The 22,194-nt window shown below is 34.7% G+C and overlaps 1 protein-coding gene across 2 annotated transcripts in view; it reads right to left on the bottom strand.

Moving 5' to 3' along the window:
* LOC133185349 (zinc metalloproteinase dpy-31-like) overlaps positions 1 to 22,194 on the bottom strand; it is a 61,948-nt gene that overhangs the window by 2,749 nt on the left and 37,005 nt on the right. The window contains exons 5-14 of one of the 2 annotated variants that reach the window (XM_061320501.1): positions 20,128 to 20,215; positions 19,835 to 20,041; positions 13,848 to 13,989; positions 12,106 to 12,246; positions 11,859 to 11,959; positions 11,611 to 11,750; positions 11,387 to 11,508; positions 7,958 to 8,114; positions 6,446 to 6,534; positions 3,131 to 3,335 (exon numbers count right to left, since the gene is read on the bottom strand). In XM_061320501.1, the coding sequence (XP_061176485.1) occupies positions 3,131 to 3,335; positions 6,446 to 6,534; positions 7,958 to 8,114; positions 11,387 to 11,508; positions 11,611 to 11,750; positions 11,859 to 11,959; positions 12,106 to 12,246; positions 13,848 to 13,989; positions 19,835 to 20,041; positions 20,128 to 20,215 (1,392 nt within the window). The remainder of the gene's footprint in view (positions 1 to 3,130; positions 3,336 to 6,445; positions 6,535 to 7,957; positions 8,115 to 11,386; positions 11,509 to 11,610; positions 11,751 to 11,858; positions 11,960 to 12,105; positions 12,247 to 13,847; positions 13,990 to 19,834; positions 20,042 to 20,127; positions 20,216 to 22,194) is intronic. The other variant, XM_061320510.1, reaches the window with a different exon arrangement.

Raw genomic sequence — 22,194 nt, 5'->3', positions numbered from 1 at the left:
TAGCTCTACTGATCAGAGACCAGAAGAGCTTATGCGATAGTAAGGTGTCCGTCGTCCGTCCGTCTGTCTGTCTTTCTGTCTAGCTGTCCGTCCGTCTATAAACAATTTTTCAAAACGCTACTCCTCCTACAGTTTTGGTCTGATTTCAATATAACTTGGCACACAAGTAGACTACACTAAGATACATAATTCTGTGTATCGGTTTTTGATTTCAATGAACGATGTTGCCATGGTTACTTAAGATAGAAACTTCTGTGAAATACTTTGAAACCCTACATCTCCTACAGTTTTGGACTGATTTCAGTATTACTTGGCACACAAGCAGATTACACTAAGATACATAATTCTGTATATCGGTTTTTGCTTTCAATGAACGGTGTTGCCATGGTTACTAAAAATAGAAATTTCCTTGAAATAATCTCAAAATGCTACTCCTCCTACAGTTTTGGTCTGATTTCAGTACAACTTGGCACATAAGTAGACTACACCTAGATACATAATTCTATATATTGATTTTTGATTTCGATGAATGGTGTTGCCATGGTTACTGAAAGTAGAAATTTCCTTGAAATACTTTCAAAATGCTACTCCTCCTACAGTTTGGTTCTGATTTCAGTATTACTTGGCACACAAGTAGACTACTTAAGATACATAATTCTCACTTCAGGTTTTGATTTCGATGGTGTTGCCATGGTTACTAAAAATAGAAATTTACTTGAAATACTATCAAAACGCTACTACTCCTACAGTTTTGGTCTGATTTTAATATAACTTGGGCACACAATTAGACAACCATGAGATACATAATTGTCTTTATTGTTTTTTGATTTTTGTTGAATGATGTTGCTATGGCCCTTAAAATCAAAATTTATGTAAAATTTTTGAAAAGGCTACTCCTCCTACAGTTTTAGTCTGATTGCAATAAATCTTGTCACAAAAATAGACTAAACCAAGGATCATTATTCTATTCATTGGTGTTGAAAAGTTAAAAGTCCAAGTGCTACTTTTCTCTTCCTTTATGCAGTGAGGGTAGGCACATAATGTTGCCAGCGAAAATATGTACATGTGTAACTTTTCAGCCGGCAACAATGTGTACCGATGGACGACAACATATGCAGTGAGGGTAGGTACATATGCAGTGAGGGTAGGCACATAATGTTGCCAGCGACAATATGTACATGTGTAACTTTTCAGCCGGCAACAATGTGTACCAATGGACGACAACATATGCAGTGAGGGTAGGTACATATTGCCGCCGACGACAATATATACAGAACGACAATATGTTCCGTCACAACCCCGACCAAGGGGCCATGAATTTCACAATTTTATAGGAGGCATCCTTGCTCATCATAATCATGCACTTACTTTGATTATTTAATACCCAGGAGCAGAGAAGAGGATTTTCAAAGAATTTATGCATTTTCTCTATATAATCAATAGGGTCCCACCCTAAGAACAGAACCTCTGATCCAGGGGCCATGATTTCACAATTTTGGAAGAGGCATCCTTGTTTATAACCATGCATTTAGTTTCTCTCTTTATACCCAGAAGCGGAGAAGAATAAAATACACAATTAAAATTTTACTTAATTATCAATACAGCCTCCTCAACACTAGAACCCCTGACTCTGGGGCCATGAATTTCACAATTTCGGAAGTGACATCCTTGCTCAGCATAGCCATACACTTACTTTGTTTGCTAAAAACCCAGGGGCAGAGAAGATGATTTAAAAAAAATGCACTTTCACAATAAGAACAACAGAACCCCACCTTGACATCAGAACCCCTGACCCAGGGGCTATGAATTTCACAATTTTGGAAGAGGCACCCTTGCTCATCATAATTATGCACTTATTTTTTTGCTTTTGCTTCAAAGAAATAACGCATTTTCACTAAATTATCAATACAGCCGCCCCCAACATCAGAATCCCTGATCCTGGGGCCATGAATTTCACAGATTTCGAAAGAGGCATTCTTGCTCAACATAACCATGCACTTACTTTGCTAAATTCCAAGGGCAGAGATGTTTTTAAAAGAATTTGTCCATTTTCACAATATGATCAATAGAACCCCGCCCCAACACTAGAAACCCTGACCTAGGGGCCATGATTTTCACAATTTTAGAAGAGGCACCCTTGCTCATCTTATCCATGCACATAGTATATCTGCTTGATATGCAGGAGCAGAGATCAAGATTTTCAAATAAATAATGCATTTTCGCTTTTTTATCAATACAGTCCCCCCCCCCCCCGAGACCAGAACCCCTGAGCCTGGGGCCATGAATTTCACGATTTTTGAAGAGGCATAAATACTCATCATAACCATGCACTTTGTTTCTTTGCTAAATAAACGGGGGGGGGGGGGGGGGGGGGGAGAAGCATGTACATGTATGCATTTTTACTATATGATCGAAATGCAATAATTTTTTCCTGTAATTATATATGCCATATGCTAAAATTGGCTGAACTTTGCTTCTGCGGTTTCAGAGAAAAAGCTGAAGATGTTCAAATGTTGACACATAACGGACGACACAAGACGATGGACAAAACAGATAGCAATAGGTTACCCGAGTGACCCTGGTGACCTAAAAAGATTATTAATTGGCTATATAAAGAGTTTCACAGAATTCTTAATTCGGAATGAGAAATTTTATCATTGGCACCACTTATAGTTTTAATTACTTGCATTGCACAAAGCTGCTGTATTAAAGGTAGGCAGATATGATTGTGCAAAATATGCATAAGACCAAAAATACATATCATTCTACAAAATATTACACTTTAAACAAACTAATATGGACAGCATTTATTTAAGGGTTATAGGGTTTCAGGGCCATATAATTTTGAAACGTAATTTACTGTACTTTTTGTGACAATAAAATATTATGAATTTTCATTTAATACTATTCTGGTAACTGCTTTTTTTATACAGTACTTTTCATATTTTACATCTGTGAAAGGAATTGATGTTCCATTGACTAAGATTATATTTGTCTAACAAAGATGCAATTTTCTATGCATTGGTTTTATATCAATCACTTTAGAGATATTTTTTTTCATTTATGACAAGAAAATTTAAGTTTGGTACAGTTTAGCTAAATTTGGACGTAAATGCGTCTTGACACTAACCCACATAGTTGGGAATCCTCACAAGTTCTATCTCTTGTTTGAATTCCACATCCACCGCATGTAGCGCTGCAGGCACTCCAGGATGACCATATTGTCCAGCCAACGGCGTCGTACAAAACGTTGCTGGTTGAAGATAGTTTGTTGTCCTGAAAAGTGACCGTGTGAGTCGTCTGAGAGGGTGGTAATGTGAAGGTACTGGTTAATCCTGTAACAACAAGAAATATTGACAAAAACGATAAAGGCCAAAACTATCGTAACATACAAAATTGTGAGAATAGATTTTATAACTTGCCGGAAACCATTCCGCGCTTACAGTCTTACTATAAATCATGATTCCTTCAATTTTTCCAGTAAGTCAGTTGATTGATTGTATGTTGTTTTACGTCCCGTTCGAGAATTTTTCACTCAAATAGAGACGTCACCATATACCGGTGAAGGGCTTCAACTTTAGACCTTTACTCGGCACCCAGGGCCATTGAGGAGTGAGGGTTCTTTATCGTGCCAAAGCCTACCGTGACACGGGGCCTCGGTTTTTAAGGTCTCATCCGAAAGACTCACAACTTTCACTTCAAAATGCCGAGCGCTTGGCGAAGGAATAGTTGCTACCTATTTTTTATCGACTTAGGTCAGTCGCGGCCGTGATTCGAACACACGACCTTCCGATCACGTAGCGAGCGCTCTACCGACTGAGCTACCGTTTCCAGTGAGTCAAGTAATTATTGCTAACATAACAACTTGGCAATGTATGATTTAACAAACATATTTCTTTCTTGCGTGTATTTTATGTTAAGCTTCATTTTAATTAGTGATAATACAAGGTAGAATTATCAAATATGCTTCATTATTCCTAAATATGCATTGGATTGTTCAAAAGGTTTCTATCTGTCAGCTTAGAGAGAGAGAGAGAGAGAGAGAGAGAGAATTTGTGTACTTGTTATATACGTATAGCTGGAATTTTTAGCGGGGTGCTATCTTTGGCTTATTTTAGCGGTTTTGTAGTAGTCCGCTCAAATTTTAATCGCTAAATTTGCACCCTTGCATACAAGTTATGAGTATAAGAAAAAGATCCTGAAACTTATCTAGAGGATAAACTTTTGCAACGCCATAATACTTTGTGTCCGCAAAATTATTGGCATACCTTTGAGCAAACAAAACCCCAAATTTTACTCCCGCTAAAGAAACCCGCTAATATGTCCCTTACCGCCTTCCCAAGGAACAGGAGGAATGGGAATTAAATTTTGTGTTTGATATAATTATTTCGTTTTTGTATACTGGCACCGTGGAATATATACTTTTGCGCTCTCGAAAGCTAGCAGCTAGGTTAGACCTATATTTTGCTGGAATACGCTGTATTTTTACTTGAATTCACAGTAGGACACTGTAGGGAAAATACCATGTCAGTTTCATATTATCATTTAAAAATACATATTATCTGAAGTTTCGTGTTTTGTCGTATAACCTGTACAAAAATGTACCAGTTACTTAGGCCCAGTAACATGTATACCAAGACTGCAGAGATGTTATTCCTAAAATTGATAATGAAAACCTAGCTTATCACTTTTTACAAACATTGAAATAAATGTAGGGGACATCTTATGTATAGAATCTCGAGCTAAACTTCATTGAAAACATCATACGATATATCCTATAATATACTGCAGAAGATACAATCAACTCTGTTTAGCCAAAAACATGTATCTAACTGATGGTAAGCGACTCCACTTTTGTACAAAATCTCGTACATCATATAGTATTCCGAGCTTGTCAGTAAGGCCCGAGAATGTGCGATCGCTGCAAAACATTACCACGATGGAATATTTAAATAATGAAATTTCCTTGAAAGACAGCTAGATTGCTTAAAGCAAAGTGGTGTCATTGTCCAAGTGTAACCCACTCGAGTTTTACCATTCTCACTTCTGAGTTGAGACCCCTCCCTCTTTAGCAGCAGTGTCTTTCTATTAATAATTAATCGATTCATTATTATAAACCAATGATTCAGAAAACTATATCTGTGTTTATAATGGCTACAGCGCTAGCTCATCTATCTTTTTAAAAGATAAGATTAAAATTATGTCAAACTTTGCTACAGTACCCTAACGTGGTCCCACCCTACCCTCGGAAACCATGCTCTGAACAAATCTAAACCGTCCGTCCGTCTGTCACACTTTCTTCTTCCTGTAATTCCTCTAACAATTCAAGCAGTGAGCAATTCATCTTTTGGAATATGATAGATGATGTCCTTTAGATGTGCTATAAGATTTCAGCTAGAGTTTTCATTTTCAACCTAGTTGAAAAACAACTTTTTTCTACAAAAACCTGGTTCTCAAATGTCCTGGTACATTTTGCGCAGTAGCCAAATCATCTTTTGAAAGATGGATGTGCAATAAGGTTTCGAAAATTTCATTGTCACTCTGGGGGTCAAATGGGGGTTTACAGGAACCTGACTCCCAGAACTCTTACATTTTGCGCAGTAACCAAATCATCTTTTGGAAGATAATTGGTGATGTTGTGTAGATGTGCAATAAGGTTTCGGAATTTTCATTTTCACCCTAGGGGTCCAATGGGGTCGAAAAACGACATTTTTTATTTTACAAAAACCCAGAACTCCTCTTATATTTTACGCAGTAACCTCTTCAATTTTTGCAAGATGATAAGGGGTGTCCTGCAGATGTGCAATAACGTTTCGGAATTTTCATTTTCACCCTTGGGGCCAAATGGAAGTCGAAAAATGATGTTTTCAAGATCCAATTTAGGCCGATTTTCTTCTTGTTTTCTTTAAAGGAATATATTTTTCTAAAACTTTTCTTTTAAAATCAGAATTAACTTCATTTCAATCTTTAATTTCAGACCAAAGAGGCCAAAGGTCAAATGCTCACCTATACATTTTATACTAAATTTGATACATGTATACGTATTTCATGTTAATTATAGAATAACTTTTGTGGTTTCTTTGCTACCCAGGTACAAGGGAGATAGTGTACATTTAGAGGCAAACACTTACTTGCGGATATTACAGTCTTATGACAGTATCTAGTTTTTAGAAGTTTTCTTCTGAGGAACATTAGGACCACCGTTACATATGTCCGCATGTAGATTCAAGTTTGTTTAGAAAAACAATATCAAGAAATCAATGTTTGGCAAAGAAATCTACAGAATTTGCAAGCTTCGGTTTGATACTGTAAAATAAAAATTTTGAAATTATGGACTTTGAATTGACGTCTCTTTAAGCGGTTATACGTTTTTTTTTTCTTTTCCGGAAGTTATAGTCCCATAGGCCATTAGCTGAAGTCTTTGTAGTTCAATAAATTATCTTACCAACGCATAATTGACCATCAAAGAAGAACCCATCAGAGCAGTAATATGTGGATCTAGGGCACAAAGCAGGTCGGGATTTCTTTACCATTCTACATATTGGAGAAAACATTGATATTCAAATTTGTAAATATAATTATTTGAGTAAAATAAATTTCGCAGGATTGTAAAGATTTTATGCATAAAATATTGTGTAAAACATTGTTTTTTAAAAGCAATTTATTGTACTACACACAAGCCCATGGGCCACAACACTCATCTGAGTTACCTTGAATTTAGTCTTCTTGAAAGAGGATTTTTCCTACGTGTACATATTCCCTGTAACACTTACATTTGTTATGCTTTAAAAATTGTTACCTATATTAATCTATACTAAAAAAGGCTAACGTTTCCAATGTTTTACTGAGCGGTCAAAAAAAAAAATGTTTGACCGCAGAGTGAGATACTGGATCTGTCGATGAGATATTGGACCGCTTACGTCTCAGTGTAGGAGGGATCAGCTATATCTTCTTTACATTCGCTGAAGTTCGGCAGAACATTGACCTAGTTTAAACTGCAGTGCGGGTAAACGAAATTTACATCATGGAAGCCAGCACAAGATATGTTAAAAAAGTAAAAGGTATTACAAAATTTATGTACTGTGTTCTCGGGCAAAATGCCATTTGCCGACCCCTCGAACGAAACTGTTTGCTTTCGACATAAAGGCCTCAGGCAAACAGTTTGGTTCTTGGGTCTGTTGCCCCCGAACCCAGTCAATAAATGTATAATAGTTTCTTAAAGATGCAAACTTTATCAATTTAATGTACTAACTGTGGTATTGTCGTTCGCAACGGGAATTATTTTTCAAGGATTAATAGTAAATTTTTAACATCTATTTCAGCACCTTCACCCTCAACCCCCAGGAACTATACTTTGAAGAAACTTTCATCAACACTTTATGTTTGCACATTAATATGACTAATTGTGGCCTGTTATTGTTTAGAAAATTTGTTAATGTTTTCCTATTCAAACATTATTCATACCAAGTATTTAAGGAATCTTTCTAGTACACTGCACACTAAAGAGTTGTAATTCTGTGGTATTTTTATGCATTTAGAGTATTTTGCCCATAGATCTAGAATAAAAAAAATGAACTCTACATTGGTTTACTCAGTTTGTGATCAATTCAAGTATTCTTTAAATTTTATGACGCCAAAATGGATTAATAGAACACTATATTTCCCCCCTATTTAGGCATGAAATAATTAATTAAACCCACCATATTATTACAATTGCTCTATTATCTCCCATTGATGGAATGTGTTGCTTGTGATTTTAACCATGTTTAATTCACTTTGCCATTGGATGCTTTGTGGCATCTTAGCTTGATATTGGTCTGATGCTTACATGCTTACAAGACAGAAAGACAGACGTCGGACACTCTTCGATCAGAAAATTCACTTAAACCTTTGGCGAGGTAATAAAAATAGTATGAAAGAAACATTTTCAAAATTAACAGATAAAGGGCATGCTTACACTTCTGTTTTGCAGTCAGGAGCCCAAGTGTACCAGGTTTTACAGGACACCTCCTCCCTCTCCTCCCACACTTGTTGACAAGTCTCCTTAATAAGGCGGGAACAAGGCATATACGACTGATCCCTACGGCTATTTTGTCCATATCCTCCGCAATATTCTAAAAGGACACCAGTTAAAACTATGTTTCATTTTGTATTTCATATTAAATATTGTTCAAACAACCAACGTCCAGTCATACTCGTATTGACTTTTTGGAATGTTAATGTCTGATAATGATACATTACTGCACGATACCACTTGTACAAATATGTAAAAAAAATCCACTTGTGACGTCCCTCTTATGTTTCAACGCTCCACTATATCATTTTCAGGAATGGAGAGTTGCAAATTACATTGAAAACGGTATTTGCTATGTTCAAATTCTCCTTCCCGTGCCTCTACCGAAGAAAGAACTTAAAAAATTTCATTAACTAAAGTTTATTTTCATATTAAGGAATAATCATACTGGTACCGCTAAGAATCGATCCCGGTGTACCAGTGAAAACTGTCGCTAGTGCTCAGAGTCGCTCTAAAAATAGAAATCCCAAGCGGTAATTCTGGTAGGTTATGAAACCTCCTTTTGAACAGTGACCGAATAACTAAATAAATTTAAAATAACGTTTTCCGATTTTTTCCTTAGAAATATTGAACTACACTCAGATAATCTACTTTAAATCAAAACAGCATCCCGTTTTACTATTTAATGTTGTAACAGAAGGCATACTAGTCGGTTCGTATAAAACAATTGAACATGAAACCGTAATTTTTTGTAGAGCGACTTGAATCACCGACGCTCTTGATTTGTTTAAGATAATGTTTCTTCAATTCTTCATATTCAGATTTATTAAACTCAAAATTTATATCAGCTACATAAAATTAAAACCACATCCATTTTTTTTCTCTTTTTCTTATCATTTCGCCGGACAAGTGGCCAACCACCTGAACGTATTTAAAATTATTATGTCGTCATTATTTATTTGTTCAGAATTATTTTCCCGTTATTTAATTTATCTGTTAAATAAAAAAATAGGTCGAAATGAGATAAGAATTATCACTATAATTATTCTGGTGAAATACAGGTATTTATGGTTCATTGAAGACAAAATACAAGTGTATATAATGAAGTGGTTATCAAAACACACACCTTTTGGTAAAAATTGACCACGGGGAGCTGTGTTTGTGAGTTATTAACATACAGGTAATTGTTGACACCTGTATAAGATAACGCCCTGGGCATGGTTCACACCTGTTGAAACAAATGATTGAGAGATTGTGAACCGTAGCATGTTTTTCCTCCTTCTTTTTTTTTTAAAATATATATTCAATTTACAAAATTTTTAATTAAATTTGAAGTCGTTTATTTCCTTTTAGAAAATAAATAGATTTTAGAAATCTAAACCATCATTTAATAATCCTATACGAAGAAAATTCAATATTAAGTTTTAAATAACTTTTATTTAATTGTTTTGCATACTTTTAGGATTAAAATAAATAAATAAAAAAACTAAAAGCTAAGACTGCGGATACTATTACCGTGGATTTAAAACCAGTAGAGCACCGCTTGGATTTGAAGCGACTAAAATCCCCAGGCATGCGCAGAGGCCAGTGATTTGAGTCGCTCTTTTCCCTATATATTCTATTAAGAGCGACCCTGAGCACTAGCGACAGAAATCACGGTTACACCGGCACCCTCACCATTAAAGTCAGACACTTATCTGACTAAGCTATCGAAAGCTGTTGACAGACGATGGATTTAAATTACATTATAACACTTTACTCGCCTTACTCTATCTATATATATTAAATACTACAAATATGTCACATATATATTTACCGTGTATCTTTTATATATTCTTGTATTATATATTAACAAACAATAATTACAAGCATTTTAAACAGTGGATTTTAAGCGGGTTAATGTACTCGTAGCGCTTCATTCCGTAAAAGCAATGGGCCTTCACTCATATAGAGACGTCACCATATACCGGTGAAGGGCTTCAAATTTAGACCTTTACTTGGCACTCAGGGCCATTGAGCAGTGAGGGATCTATATTGTGCCAACACCTGCCGTGACACGGGGCCTCGGTTTTTAAGATCTCATCCGAAGGACCCGCAACTTTCACTTCAAAGTGCCAACCGCCTGGCGAAGGAACAGTTGCTACTATTTTTTTATCGACTTAGGTCAGTCGCTGCCGAGATTCGAACACACGACCTTCCGATCACGGAGCGAGCGCTCTACCGACTGAGCTACCGTGACGGCCTTACAGATGTATTGAAACATACGAAGAATTTACATCTCATTTTTCTCAGCGCAAATCGAACTCGTTGTGATATAATTAATTCGTTCTATTGAGATACTAACTCAAACCATTCTTTCGTTCATTGGATTCAAACAACATACAAGTAGTAAAAGGTATATATAAATTACTTTCTTTGAAAACAAACTGAATCTTTAAACATTAGATAGCTTTGATTTACTGCACATTGAAAATATGTGACAAATACAAGTATCGCTGCGCCATTAGAAGTGTTAAGGTTTCGAATATGAGGAGTTTTACATTTCTTTTGAAAGCTAAATATTCGGGTTGAGTCTCCATGATTGGAAAAATATGCTAAGAAAATTCTTACTACAATTGAACAGTATACAAGTCAAAAACATTCATTTTCATTTAAACATCAGTGTGTCGTTTATCTTTTTTCACAAAAATATTGCGGTAACTCCATAACGATGGCGGAAATCCTACTCTGAGAAAGAAAGAGGGGGAAAATTGGCTCTGGTGTGAGATTTCCCCTCGGGGGAAATCCAACTCTATGGTACAATTTCCTGGAGAAAAGCTGGCTATGGAGGAAATCCTAGTCTACAACACCGGTAAAATACCAGTAAAGATCTTTTTGAAATGAAACATGCGAGATAGAAAAAAATAAAAAGAATGATAAAAAAATATATCACATTCACACAGTCAAATAACGATGCATATGACGTCAAGATCCCGGTGGGGGGGGGGGGGATTTTTTTTTTATCATTAAAGGATGCGACTGCAACGCTTAATGATATACTAGTGTGTATCATTAACCGTCAATTATGTAGATATTTGCTTGTTTCATTAAGCGTCGATGTTGCTCTGCATTTGTGACGCTTAATAATATAATTCTATCATTAAGTGGCGATTTAGCATTAGCTGTTGTGAATGTCAACTATTAATGCAATAATTTATGGCACTGAGCGTTGCAATTGCAACGCTTAATGATATTTGTATCATTAAGAGGCGTTTTATCATTAGAGGTTGCTACAGCGCTACTCGTACATTAACCCTAACATAATACAGATTTCTGGACTATATATGTAGTGCTGGCTTTTGATAAATATTAACCACTCAAAGAAATTTTTACCTGAAACCACCTCCGCCTCGAAGCCTTTTTTACCATCTCCAAAAGCGCGCATCAACACCAGCATCTGATTTCCCTCTGACAAGAGGGGAGGGGTTTTGTCATTTTTATTGAAACAACAAAATCTGAAAATCAAAATATAAATAACTAGTATTTAATCAGTGATTTATATAAAACACGCATTTTTAAACAATTTATCTTTCCCGTTTTCTAGTGCACGTATATACCTTGCTCCGGGATTTGCTAGATTGTGGTAATACCGAACTTCAACATAATCCCGGCACTTTTCATTAGGGTCATCTGTGCAATTATAATACATCATGAAATCTCCTTTAAAAGTTAGTTTGATGTTTTTGTTCGGCTCAGTCTGAAAAAAAAACCCAAAGCTGTGTAAAAAAAAATCAAATTGATATCTACAGAGACCTCCCTTTGTTTAATAATTCATATGTTTCTGTTTGTGCTTTAAAGAACTTACCTTAAAGAGCCAGGATAATTTTGTCCCTTTCCTATAATCACTCGTTGTATATGCAGAAATCATTATTGGTTTATCGGAAACAAAGATTTCTCCGCTTTTCACTATAACCAAATTAGAATTTCGGTGAGAGTTTTAACCCATACGATGTAGCATATAATCCGACTGAATTCAAAGAACAACAACGAGCAAAAAATTATGAAGATAATTTAACTTTTAACTTATTCAATGAGGATGAAGACTAATTTACCGGTACTTTGAGGATGTATTTGAACATTTTCGCAGTAGTCTCCCCCTAGTCCGTCTGCACAGCGGCATCTGGAACAGTTTTTGGGATCCTGGTAACCATCGTGGAGGCAAGTTTTAGCCAAAAGTGAAGGATCACACACGTCTATGTGAAAGGAAATGATAACATTTTATATGTAAGTGATCATTGGGTATTTTATATGTAAGTGATCATAGGGTATTTTACATGTAAGTGATCATAGGGTATTTTACATGTAACTGATCGTAGGGTATTTGACATGTAGGTGATCATTGGGTATTTTACATGTAAGTGATCATAGGGTATTTTACATGTAACTGATCGTAGGGTATTTTACATGTAGGTGATCATTGGGTATTTTACATGTAAGTGATCATAGGGTATTTTACAGGTCATCGTTTCATTTCATTTTTGAAAATATAAAGAACAAGAGGCCCAGGGGCCACATCGCTCACCTAAGCACTTTGGCTAGGAAAAAGCAGAAATCAGTTCAGTATTGAAAAGTTTAGATATTTAGAGATTAGTGGTTCGGGAGCGGGGGGAGGGGGGATTTGAACAAACCTGAATTAAATCTACACTTCCTAAGGATGCTTCTGAATTAATATGATACATAATGGCTTTGCTGTTCTTAAGAGGAAAATTTTTATTGATATATCCTAAATATTCCTTTGTATAACTATGATCCCCTGTTATGGCCCCTCTGTTCTCCTGGGGGGTCATGAATTGAACAAATTTAAATCTACATTACATGAGGATGCTTTTATATTATTATGACCAATCATGGCTTTGCTGTTCTTGTGAAGAATTTTAAAGATTTTTCCTTTGTATTCCTATGTAAAGATTTGATCAAAAATTGTGGCCCCACCCTACCATAGTTTATGTTAATGATATCTCACTCGTCATAATCTATGGGATATACCCCATGTTTAACAATGTATGGGAGAAAATGACTCATTGTCAATATCCATGGGATTTATCCCATTTGAGCAAATTTGTGGGAGAAAAAATCCCAATGGGAGAAAATATCCCATATGACACTTTTTCTCCCATGTGAGAAAGGTGGGATATTGTTAGAACTAAAAATCCCTCCATTCTCCCATGGGATTATGACTTTTTGGTCCTCATATCTTTAAAAAAGGAGATATTTGAGAGTTCAACATGAGACCCGTAGATACTGCAAAGAAATACTACCAAGTGCTATAATTTATTTTTGGACATCACAATTAGAATTGGTAGTAAAAAGTCTGGACAATGTCGTGTCCAGAGTTAAATATCGCACTGATTTTGCTGTTCTTGAGAAGAAGATTTTTCTATGTATTCCTATGTAAAAATTTGATCCCCATTGTAGGCCCCACCTGACCCCTGGGGGTCATGATTTGAACAAATTTGAATTTACAATACCTCACAATGATTCCACATAAGTTTCATGTTTTCAAGAACAGTGGTTCTTGAGAAAAAGATTTTTAAATAATGCCATTAATTTTTCACGAAATCATAATTATCTTCCCTTGAAAGAAGGTGTGGCCCTTCATTTGAAGAAACTTGTATCCCCTTTCCCAAGGATACTTTGTGGCAAGTTTGGTTAAAATTGGCCCAGTGGTTCTTGAGAAGAAGATGAAAATGTGAAAAGTTTACGACAACGAAGACGACGACAGATAACGGACAAATTTCGATCAGAAAAGCTCACTTGAGCCTTCGGCTTAGGTGAGCTAAAAAGTCTTCCTTACCCTGACAGTAAGCCAAGTTTGCAAGCTTTGCGTCATAAAAAGAAAACTCCTGTCTTTGACCAAGGGCACGTTGAAGGCGGACATCCCTTGCAATAAGTGTCGGCTTCACAAATGTTCCACCACCCTGAACAGCGGCAAATGCCTGAAAAGAAATTAGGCTTACATCGAAACATACGCTAATTATTTTGAAAATCGGAAGAAAGTAGAGCACAAAGAAAATTAAATTTCTTTATTTTGCAGACGAAATTAAGGGGAAATTTTTGTTAGATATGTGACTAATAAGAATATTTAAAATATATTTCCATATGTGTCCTTTATATTGAAATGTTAGGAATTTGAAAGATCATTACTTTCCCTTTCATCTTACAAGTGGGTACTATTATTTTTGGCCGAACAAGAACGTGGAGAAAATGTGTTTTGTTTCCAAATTTACTATAGAATAATGAAATTATTTCAAATTTCAACCAGTCTTAAAGGATTTACTGAAGTAATTGAAAGTAACAGAAAGGAACAACTCATTTTTTAAAAAAAGAAATGACCTATATGGCTCGGGGAACACTTTTCCGGAAAAATACCTTTATAGGTCATTTTCCGGCCTACGATAAAATCTCTTTAAAATGTGATTTAAAAAAAAAAAAAAATAATAATAATAATTTTGATCATTTTATTTTATGATTTTGATGTTTGTTTTTCAACATCGATTACCTAAGTCACGTGATATAGAGATCACAAATGTTCGGTCAAATAAAGAAAAAAATGGGGAAGGTCTATTTATATGTACATCAAGTTTCTACGGTTGTTTTTAAATGTAATTTATCAAAAAATGTTTATTTATGTCGGAAACATACCAAACTTAAGTAATAAATACAAAGATTGATTCTGTATATTAATATCCTTATAAGGGATATATTCAAATATGGGCATGTGTAATTTTTGTACATATTTGGTTAATTTGTTTGGTATTCTAATAAATGCCCGTTTACGACAAATAATTTGTTGTTATATTTGCAAAAAACAGAGCAGAGTAGACTCATGGATGGAGAAAAAAAATTATATTGAGGGAAGTTGAAGACGATGGTATAAATACAAAGATTGATTCATTTAAGAGTTAAGACAATTTTTTATGACCTGAACTATGACTCTGAATCTTTTGCGTTTAAACGCAATAATTTTGCGATTAAACGCAACAATTTTTGCGTTTAAACGCAATAATATTTTTGCGTTTAAACGCAATAATATTGCGATTAAACGCAATAGTATTGCGATTGAACGCAATGATATTGCGATTAAACGCAATGATATTGCGATTAAACGCAATAATTTTTGCGTTTCAACGCAATAATTTTTGCGTTTAAACGTAATAATTATTGCGTTTAATCGCAATAATCTTTGCGTTTAAACGCAATAATCCTTCCTTTTAAGGATTCGTTTTGCACTTAAACACAATGATACCGTAGTTTCAAAATTATACATAAATAAGACAAAGTTCATAATTACTAGGATCCAACACTTCAAAGAACCTTTTGGTTCTGTGTCTTTTTGCAAAATTTTCCAGTTTTTGAAAATTGTAGTTAAACAATGGCATCCTAACAACCAGAATGTCTTAAACGTATTAGAACCCAACACTCTTAGTGAAGTCTTTGATCAATTTCTTACGTATCAAAATTAATTAAGAAAGTTTCAGTGGGATTAATAAAAACTTGTCAATTTGGTAGTACACATCGATCAATCTGTTTTCATTTGATTTTGATCTCATATGATTCCATCACCTATGTTCTTGTGTTTACTGTATGCAACCATAGGAAAGGTTGCGATACTTTTAAGTCTAAATACTTCATCATGTTGTACGTAGTTCCAACATTCCATTAGTCTTTTCCTGAATCCATTTATACATGGGTTAAATTTTGTGACCGCAACGTGGGGGAAAGTTTGTCAACCATTTTTTTTTCTTTAGTCTTTTATTTAGAAGATCCATTCTAATTGTTGCAGAAATTGTTTCAAAGTAGGAAAAAAAAAACAAATAGAAAAGTGATTTGTTATTGTAAGCAACTGACCAAATATTTATCAAGAGTATAGCGATCTAATAAGTCAAAGGCATGTCTCGTTCTTAGGTTGCCTTTGTTTTTACAACCCGATATTTTTTTCTCCTCTATAAATGCACATCAATGATTTATCCTTTCAGAGAGCGTTTGCTCGGAGGAAATCTGATTCTACAAAGCTATACAATACACAATTTCCTAATAAGTAAAAAAGAAAGAAAGAAAATATATCAGTATGCGTGGGTCCGTTGTATTCTGCAAGGTTTGATACATATGATTGCCTTTTAACACAAAGATTATTGCGTTTAATCGCAAAATTATTGCGTTTAAACACAAAAATATCTAGAGATATAAACTGAGCAACGGAGATCGCAGGAAATTTCTTGTTAATGTAATCTTAAAGGACTACAAAAAGCATAGTTTGATACTATAAATGACCATTATCATTCAATTTTCGTTCCTGGAGCCGCGTCAAAAACAAAGTTGTTTAACTGGGTGGTGACTGTTTCTTTGCTAAGTCCTCAGCATTATAAGTAGAAGTCATGGATCTTTTGGGTAATAGCTTAAAAAAAAAGATCCCGTGCCACTGTAGACATTGGTCAGTAATGAAACACCATACATAAATCAAAATTATAACACTTCGCCTAAAGTGGATGATCTCTTTACCTGGGTGAAAATACTAAAATACGGTCAAGCAACATTCAATTATCAAGCACATGTGACCTTTAGGGATCCCCTCTTCCTGGATTTAATTTTCTAAGACAGAACTGCTGTTTTTGTAGCTATAAAGCTACCAAATATGTGTGTTGCATTCTGAAGTCCCAATAGATTGATTCCGCTCTACATCCAGGTATCATAAAATACTTGGATCCTATGTCACTCATACGGAGATATATGAGCGTTCCTCTGAAAGGTCGAGGCGAGAATTCCAATTATGAAACTTTTATTTTATGTCAGTAATTCCCTATCTATAAAAGTTACGTGTGTACCTATCGAAAAACAAGTTAATAACACAATTGCAATTTTTCCCACTACAACACAGTTAGCTTTTATCATCTCTAGTACTAACAGATATAATGTACTCCTGAGGAATAAATACAAAGAAGTGGCATAGATAAACTAATCTATAATTATAAATAATTATTATAAATAACTTATATCCACACCTTATAGTATATAAAAAGTATTTTTTTCCTTTATTTCTAGCACACAGTTCGATTACTAAATTGAAACATTAACCTACTGTTTCATGCAGTTTTGAAAGGAAAAAATATTATTTCAAAAAAATGAAGTCATTGTAGGCCTAAAAACGGCCTTATAAGGAATGATCCTTTATAACCCGCAAAGTTTATTTTCGCTTATTGCTTTTCTGAGTCGTGGTTCAAACCCACCTGGTACAGTTTTAAATTCTCGCCTTTTCAAACACTTAAAACATTCTGTTAGGGGCTTTGTATTTTCCTACAATTATCTATCTTTTAGGCAATTCATTTTTAAATTAACTCTGCGGTCCAACATCGATTTTTTTATGACCGCGCAGAAAAACATTGGAAATGTTATACTTTTTTAAGTATATAATTTTTTATATACTTAAAAATTTTTATATACTTTTTTAAGCATAGATTTATATAGGAACCAATTTTTATAAGGTATAACAATTATTTTTTTCCACAAGAGATAGCAGAGCAAAGTAAGCTGGATTTACCGTCGGTGAAGATATACATCTGTAAGCGTCAATTCAATGAAATCCTCAGAAAGAAAGAGCTAGGTTCACTTTATCCATAAAATGGCCCTGCCTTTTTACCAATTAACTGAACTAGTCCCAATGTCCTATTTCAAACATGATATGATGTAGAGACTTTTAGTGGATTCATTTCCTATAAAAAAAATTCCTCTGAGAGTCAAAGTATTTAAAAACAGGCTTTGTGAAGTTGCAATGTTCTTGAATTTTGCAGAAAACGGGTGTATTTGATACCTTCAGCAAAGATTAAAAAATGAGCCCACCCCTCCCTCCAAAGAATAAAACATGTAGTATAATCTTCTGAAACAGTTCTTTCATTTTATAATTGCACATTCTTGATCAGAGGTTGGGCTCTATGCAAAATAGTGAAAAATTGCTTAAACTTTTGGCCATTTTTGAATAATTTTTCAGGATTTGAGGATAATGACGCAATTCATGACGTTATTATACATAGACTAGCGAGAAAAGTACGTCATTTTTATAAATATGCAGGACTCCACCAATGTCGCAAGTGAAATTTTATGTATTTTCGACAAAAAATGAAAAGTTTTAATTTTTTAGAAAAGCCCTAAGTGAATCTTATTCTTCATAATGCATTTAAAATCTAATTGATTGATATAATACTGAACATGTCCTTACAGTACAAACCAGAACAAAACTGGTTTGTTCACAGTGGTTAAAATTGTTCTCGTATGGTTCTATGCATTACATTTTTATCAGATTAGTAAATATAGAATAATACATGGCAAAATCTGTGTCACACCCCATATCAACCCAAGGCTCCAATATCAGCCCGAGGGCCGAAAGCCAGATGGCTGATATTGGTCGAGGGTTTATATGCATGGGGTGTAATACAGATTTTGATATATATTGTTGTTTTTATTACATATTTGAAAATAATGTCCACAATTCATTTATACATGTACATGTAAATGCATTATTAATAATTGAATGTGTTCATCTATTTTGTTGAATTTTTGTCATCACTTATCAAAGACAATTTATTCAGCGATAAGAATTAAAATAGTTATAAATTAAACAAAATAATTATATATTTTGAATGACATAAAATATCTAATTAAAAAAATGAAATTTAGGTAAACATCATTAACAATAGAAAGGGATCAAAGGTACTCCGAATGAAAAGTACAGAGGTGTTCCGGAAAGGTGTAATAAAGGTGTGATAAAGGGTGAAATAAAGGGTGATGATACATGGTGTGAAATACAGGGCGCATGCCTGTGTTAAAATCAGGGATGCAAAATTCCGATATTATATAACAAATTTATAATGTATTAGAATATGTTGTTTGTTTATCTTAATTCTCTGTAATAATGGTCATCACGAGTGGTAACGCTCGGGATGCTCCAAGTTTTGCTTTTATCTATACGCAAAATTTAATAATTTCAGTTTATTGCATTATGTGTCGTTATTACATTTTGCGTTGCAACATACCATCCCGAAATTTTAATCAAGGAGAGACTAGAATTATTTCATTTGATGAAAATTGTTATGAGATGAAACGTCAACAATGTCGCCTATGGGATACCAATTTGGATTCGACCTATATATATTGATGAGATGTTGTTCCCGTTTTGTTTGTCTGTGTCGAGTGGATAACATATAGGCATCACTTGTTTTGGTGTCTTTCCGACTATTTTACCGTCTAGGGGTCATCAAACTTTCAAAACTTTGAATTCTCTTATTTTTAATAACATTATCTTGAAACTTTCATGAAAATATTGATTTGAATAAGATGTAAACATCAAATGGCGTGTAAAAAAAATAGTCAGTTCAAGTTCAACCTCTTTGATGCAGGTAATTAAATGTATCAGTATTAGGCTGCATATACACCAATCCCAAACTAGTTCTAATAGTAAAGGAGACCGTAACGGAGACAGTTATAAATGCTCCCCTGCTCCCTCTTGCTTCCCCATTATTATCGGCAAAATCTCTGTTTAATAAACTAAATTACACCGATTTATAGGTTTCTTACATTGATGTTCTTTTAGTGCCTTATAACATAATTTCAATATATTTTACTTATATATATATATATATATATATATATATATATATATATATATATATATTGGGAACCCCCTGGTTATTACATGTACATGTAATTATTGCGAACAACAACAAAATTGTTATGTCCAAAAGATAGAACAATTCAGCTGTATTGACAAATATCAAAAGTGAATAAACTTACGGTGGCAGAATAATGCATTATAGAGCTGACATCGTAGCTGACGTTTTTCGTCTCCACATTCTGCCAGCTGCTTTTGTAAAAGTTGAATAATTTCCCTTCTTCTATTGAATCGTTTTCCACGTTAATGTGACTATCTCTGTCAGGCCGGGAGTGCTCATGCCAAAATCCAATTACATGACCCAATTCATGTAACAAGGAACCTTCGTTCTGTAAAGTTCTACTTCCATAAATTTACACTTTTTACGAGACAAGAGAATGAATTCAAAACGTTTGATTGTGAATAAAATACTTACAACCATACAATTAGGGGCTGCCGACAAAGCTTGAACACCATTATGTGCCTCGCGTCTTCCGATATAGGACCAACAACTGAAACCAGACCTGGGCATGTTGAGGTGAAATATTTAGATATTTTTAATTTTAACTAGTTTTATTATATGAGTGAATAATTTGTATCTTTATGAGTGGCTGAGATCCAACAATGTAAAAAAAAACAAACAAAAAAAACAAAACGTTATATTCACCTGCACGTGAACTTCCAGGTGAATATAAGGATTTATTTTCTCTAAATTGGTCTAAAAATATAAAAATAGATTGGGAAATTCCAAATAGATACAAATAGTTTTGGAATGCTAGTTCACTTGCTACTGACTTTCACTCAGGTGAACATAACATTAGGGAATATGTAATTTAGGGTGGGGATGGTTGTGGGGGTTGGGTGCAGTGGACACCCCCCCCCCCCAAAAAAAATTCTGAGCGTAGACTAAAAATTTATTTAATCCGCCACCCCTAACCCCACCCAACCATAAAAGAAAATTTGAAGTTAAAAGAATTCTCTTTTTGTGGGGGCTAATCAAAGATTTTTTTCAGCTGTCATTTTCCCCTGATAATCCCCCCCCCCCTTTTCAAAATCTATTATATAAATGAAAGAGCCTGATATTATTTCTTTTTTTCATAGCAACTAAAGTAGATTTGAAAAGTTATAAATTAATATGACCAGTAATGTTTATATAACCCCGCTTCTCTCATTGCATTTAGCTAGGACTTCAGCAAATGTTTTTTTGTTTGTTTGTATGTTGTTTAACGTCCCTTATCGAGAATTTTTCACTCATATGGAGACGCCACCATTTGCCGGTGAAAAGCTGCAAATTTTGTCCTATACTCGGCACTTACGGCCATTGAGCAGTGAGGGATCTTTTTCGTGCCAGCACCTACTGCGACACGGGACCTCGGTTTATACGGTCTCATCCGAAGGACCGGCCTCCACGTCCCCAGTGGGATTCGAACCCGGGACGTAAGGATCAACTCTTTACTTCGCGACTCTAGAGCAGACGCTCTCACCACTGCGCCACGCGGGCGACCTTCAGCAAATGTAAACAAGTAAGATTGCATGAACTACTCAATGAGTTCGTATCATTTAATTATTGATTCATATAATAAAACGAATATTGATGTTTTTCAGTCAATACGATGATTTAGCCACCTTTGAAATACAATATTCACCTCGCCCTTCGGGCACGGTGAATATTGTACTCCTCAGGTGGCTAAATCATCGTATTGACCTCAAAAACAACACTAATTGTATATTATTACTTAACCTACTATATAAATTGTAAGGAGGCATTTTGAACTGTTTCCTGAATCATTTTAATGTTTTTGCACACCATGAAACAGTCAAACTGTTATCCGATCACAGAATAACAGAATAAACTGTTGCATGGCTGAACTGGTTCATTGTGACGTCTTAATTAATTTCCCCTATTTTACAGCTATAATATTGAATTCTGTAGAAAATGAAGCATTTTCATGGCATTCAATTTGAAATCATCATTTGAAAAGTAATCCCGAATCTATACATATTCAATTTAATATCATTTCAAAGAAGAGGCCGGGAACACCTTTTCTGAGGGTAATTTGGGAAAATGTAGGCCCGTTTCACTCCCTATAGATCTTTGCCTTAAACAACTGACTCAGAATGTTATATCTAAACTTTTTAAAATCCATTGATTAACATTTCTATATTATTACTTTAATAAGAAATTATATAGTAATAAAACAGTTATTTCATGACAACTCGGGAAACAGTCAAACTGTTATCCCTCGATAATGGGGAAGTTCTGGAAAACTGTTGCCCTTGGCCTTCGGCCTCGGGCAACTATTTCCTAGGTCTTTCCCATCATCTCGGGACAACAGTTTGACTGTTCCCCCTCGAAGTCACGAAATAAGTGTATACTGTTGTAATTGTAACGGAGGCCTGAAGCAGATGTTCCCTAACAGCTAACCTACTGTCAAATGATTCACCATTCCATTTAACCCATTAACAAATATTTATTTCGTGGTAAGGTCTTTAAATTTTGCCT

Source organism: Saccostrea echinata, unplaced genomic scaffold (genome assembly GCF_033153115.1).
Source record: "Saccostrea echinata isolate AGI-Se365-2 ecotype Australia unplaced genomic scaffold, CSIRO_AGI_Sech_v1 ptg000001l, whole genome shotgun sequence".
NCBI lineage: Eukaryota > Metazoa > Mollusca > Bivalvia > Ostreida > Ostreidae > Saccostrea > Saccostrea echinata.
This window is presented reverse-complemented; position numbering and strand designations above follow the sequence as displayed.